Genomic DNA, 2,317 nt, shown 5'->3' with positions numbered 1-2,317 from the left:
AAGAAATACAAATATATATTTTTGTAGAAATGGCCTGAGTGGTTTGACTGTAACAGGCTAACTCTTCTGTAATAAATGATTTAGAAGAATTAACAATTAGGCCTATTCATAATCAATAGACCAACGCTATTATACCATCAGATTTTTAGGGAGATTTTCACCAATTGATGACCAACCTATGTTATAATTACCACAAGAAACCCAAAAACTGTGGGAAATAAACATTTACTTTTATTTAAAAAATGTATTGTACAGTATACAATATCCACAATCTTTAAGTATATTATTATGAACACATATAAATAAAGACAACAAAAAATGGTTGCCGGATTCTATTTACAACGCGTGTTGCGTACTGTGCAAACTGAACGCATTCGCGTGCGGGTGGCCGTTGAAGAAGTTGAAGTAGTGATGGTCAAGTCCTTGCACTGGTGACAAGTAGCCACCGTGGTGCTGTTGCGTCGGCGCGGAAAGCGGCACAGTTGTGTACGACATGGTTGGGCTGCGTGCAGTGCTGTGCCAAGAGAAGTGTCCGGGTGGGCTCTGCTGAAACACGGAGTCGCTGGGGCTGTGGCTCTGGTGTGACTCCGGGGAGGAGTGAAACTGGCACAGATAATCTGCCTGGTCTGGCAACGCGCCCAGGGAGCCGAACACCGGCTCGTTGAAGACTCCGGACTTGGACTGAAGAAATGCCAGGATCCTTGCGTACTTGATGTCTTTGGTCTCAACCCTCTCCTCCGTGGTCAGGTAGTGTACCAGGTTCTTCATGCACTCGTGGTAGCCGTAGTGGAAGTAGTTGGCGAACTCCCCCAGTAGCTCACCTAAAAGGAATCCGTAGAAGGGGACGATCAGAAAACACACCGAAACGCGGCTATTACATTCAAATGTGAGGATATGTTAACGATATAGACTACAGTGATGATGATTGATATTACGGCGATAAATGTGTAAACCAGACAGCTGGAATGGAGTAAAATAAGGTGGAACAGGATAGGGATGCGCTCTGGGTGAGAGCCCCGGGTCCGTGCGCATTGGAGCCAACAGGAATACGCACCTTTTTCTCTGCCCCTGGGGAAGTCTGCGGAGTGGAGCGCTCGTAGATACTGAACTGTCATCTCCAGAATCTCGGCCTTCTCCAGTTTTCCAGAGTTCTACCATCAGAAAAAAAGTTATTAGAAAAAATATATTAAGTCGTTTAAATACACTAAATCAAACAGATGAGCCTACAGACGGCAGACATTATGTAGGCTACCCTATTTGTCACGCATAGCAATGATTTAATGCAATGAGTAGGCTAAACAATAAATATATTTAGCCAATATAAAACTTCGAATAAGATGATTTAGGCTATCCTTTATGAATTGTGAATAAGATTATTTAATTTCACAACTGTACTGTAGGCTACCTGTTTCGCGCGCGCCATTGGCACAGTTTTCCCCAGTTCGTTTAGACAGCGGTTGATGCGGTCCCGTCTTCTTTTTTCTATCACTTTATGGGAGATGGGAGTTCTCTGTTGAAAAATAACAACGCAAATGATTAGACAAAAAAACATAATCAACAGTGGGACAGGTCTAACGTGTACAGCTCTAAAAACCTAGAATAAAAATCTGACTGAAACTATAATGAAGACGAAACAACTTGGAAACCAAACGGCAAAGAGACGCATAAGCCTTGCCTTGCCACCTTGATGCGCTTTTGTGCACTAGAGCGCAATAGCGCTTGCGAGTATCACATGGACCAAGGCAGGTGCCAAGGCTCCAACACAACCATGGGGTATGACACACATAGGTTTCAAACCGTAAATTATACTATTTTAGTGGTAACTTAAGCCAATTTTCTTCTTTGAATCAATTATTTACATTTTAGTCGTTTTTGAAAACTCAAATGTGTACTATATTGGTTCCGATCGATTTCCATGGACCCACATTTCGCATTTGACTACACATAGCCATAATGGTGGTACATTATGAGTACCAAAGTAAATTATTGTAATAAATATTAAAACAACGACTAGCAAAGGCCACGGTTTCCGAGTAGGTTTCCATCCCACAGCGTAGAAGGGGAGCGCCTACCTTGCGATCCTTCATCTTGGATGCCATCCTTTGGCAATGTGCTGATAAAGTTCTAATTCAAAATATGAATGCCAAGAGGCAGTTTGGATGTGTGTTCCTTAGCTTGTAGACGAGTTAGACTGAGAGGTGAGCTGAGAAGCTGTCCCTTATAAAGCGATCATCCGAGGGACTCCAGCATTCATGGTTTAAATTATTCCATAGGATTAAAGAGCAAGCTTCTGGTAAATGTGAGCATTTAGGATCAG

At 42.6% G+C, this 2,317-nt stretch overlaps 1 protein-coding gene across 1 annotated transcript; it reads right to left on the bottom strand.

The window, feature by feature from the left end:
* Positions 1 to 336: 336 nt before the first annotated feature.
* On the bottom strand, positions 337 to 2,099 carry LOC135507332 (hairy and enhancer of split-related protein helt-like). Its single transcript, XM_064926892.1, has 4 exons — positions 2,073 to 2,099; positions 1,406 to 1,510; positions 1,055 to 1,151; positions 337 to 821 (listed from the first exon to the last, which is right to left on the bottom strand). The coding sequence occupies exons 1-4, from the start codon at positions 2,097 to 2,099 to the stop codon at positions 337 to 339; spliced, it is 714 nt and encodes a 237-aa protein (XP_064782964.1).
* Positions 2,100 to 2,317: the final 218 nt, after the last annotated feature.

The sequence above is a fragment of the Oncorhynchus masou genome, chromosome 21 (assembly GCF_036934945.1).
Source record: "Oncorhynchus masou masou isolate Uvic2021 chromosome 21, UVic_Omas_1.1, whole genome shotgun sequence".
Classification (NCBI taxonomy): domain Eukaryota; kingdom Metazoa; phylum Chordata; class Actinopteri; order Salmoniformes; family Salmonidae; genus Oncorhynchus; species Oncorhynchus masou.
The sequence above is the reverse complement of the archived record's forward strand: the minus strand, read 5'-3'. Positions and strand labels throughout refer to the sequence as shown.

Bases quoted from the DNA above. Each gene is read 5' to 3' on its own strand.
- LOC135507332 (XM_064926892.1), bottom strand. From the start codon at position 2,099: ATGGCATCCAAGATGAAGGATCGCAAG. The intron at 1,511-2,072 runs GTAGGCGCTCCC...ATTTTTCAACAG, and splicing joins CCAAGATGAAGGATCGCAAG to AGAACTCCCATCTCCCATAA. The intron at 1,152-1,405 runs GTAGCCTACAGT...TTCTGATGGTAG, and splicing joins CAATGGCGCGCGCGAAACAG to AACTCTGGAAAACTGGAGAA.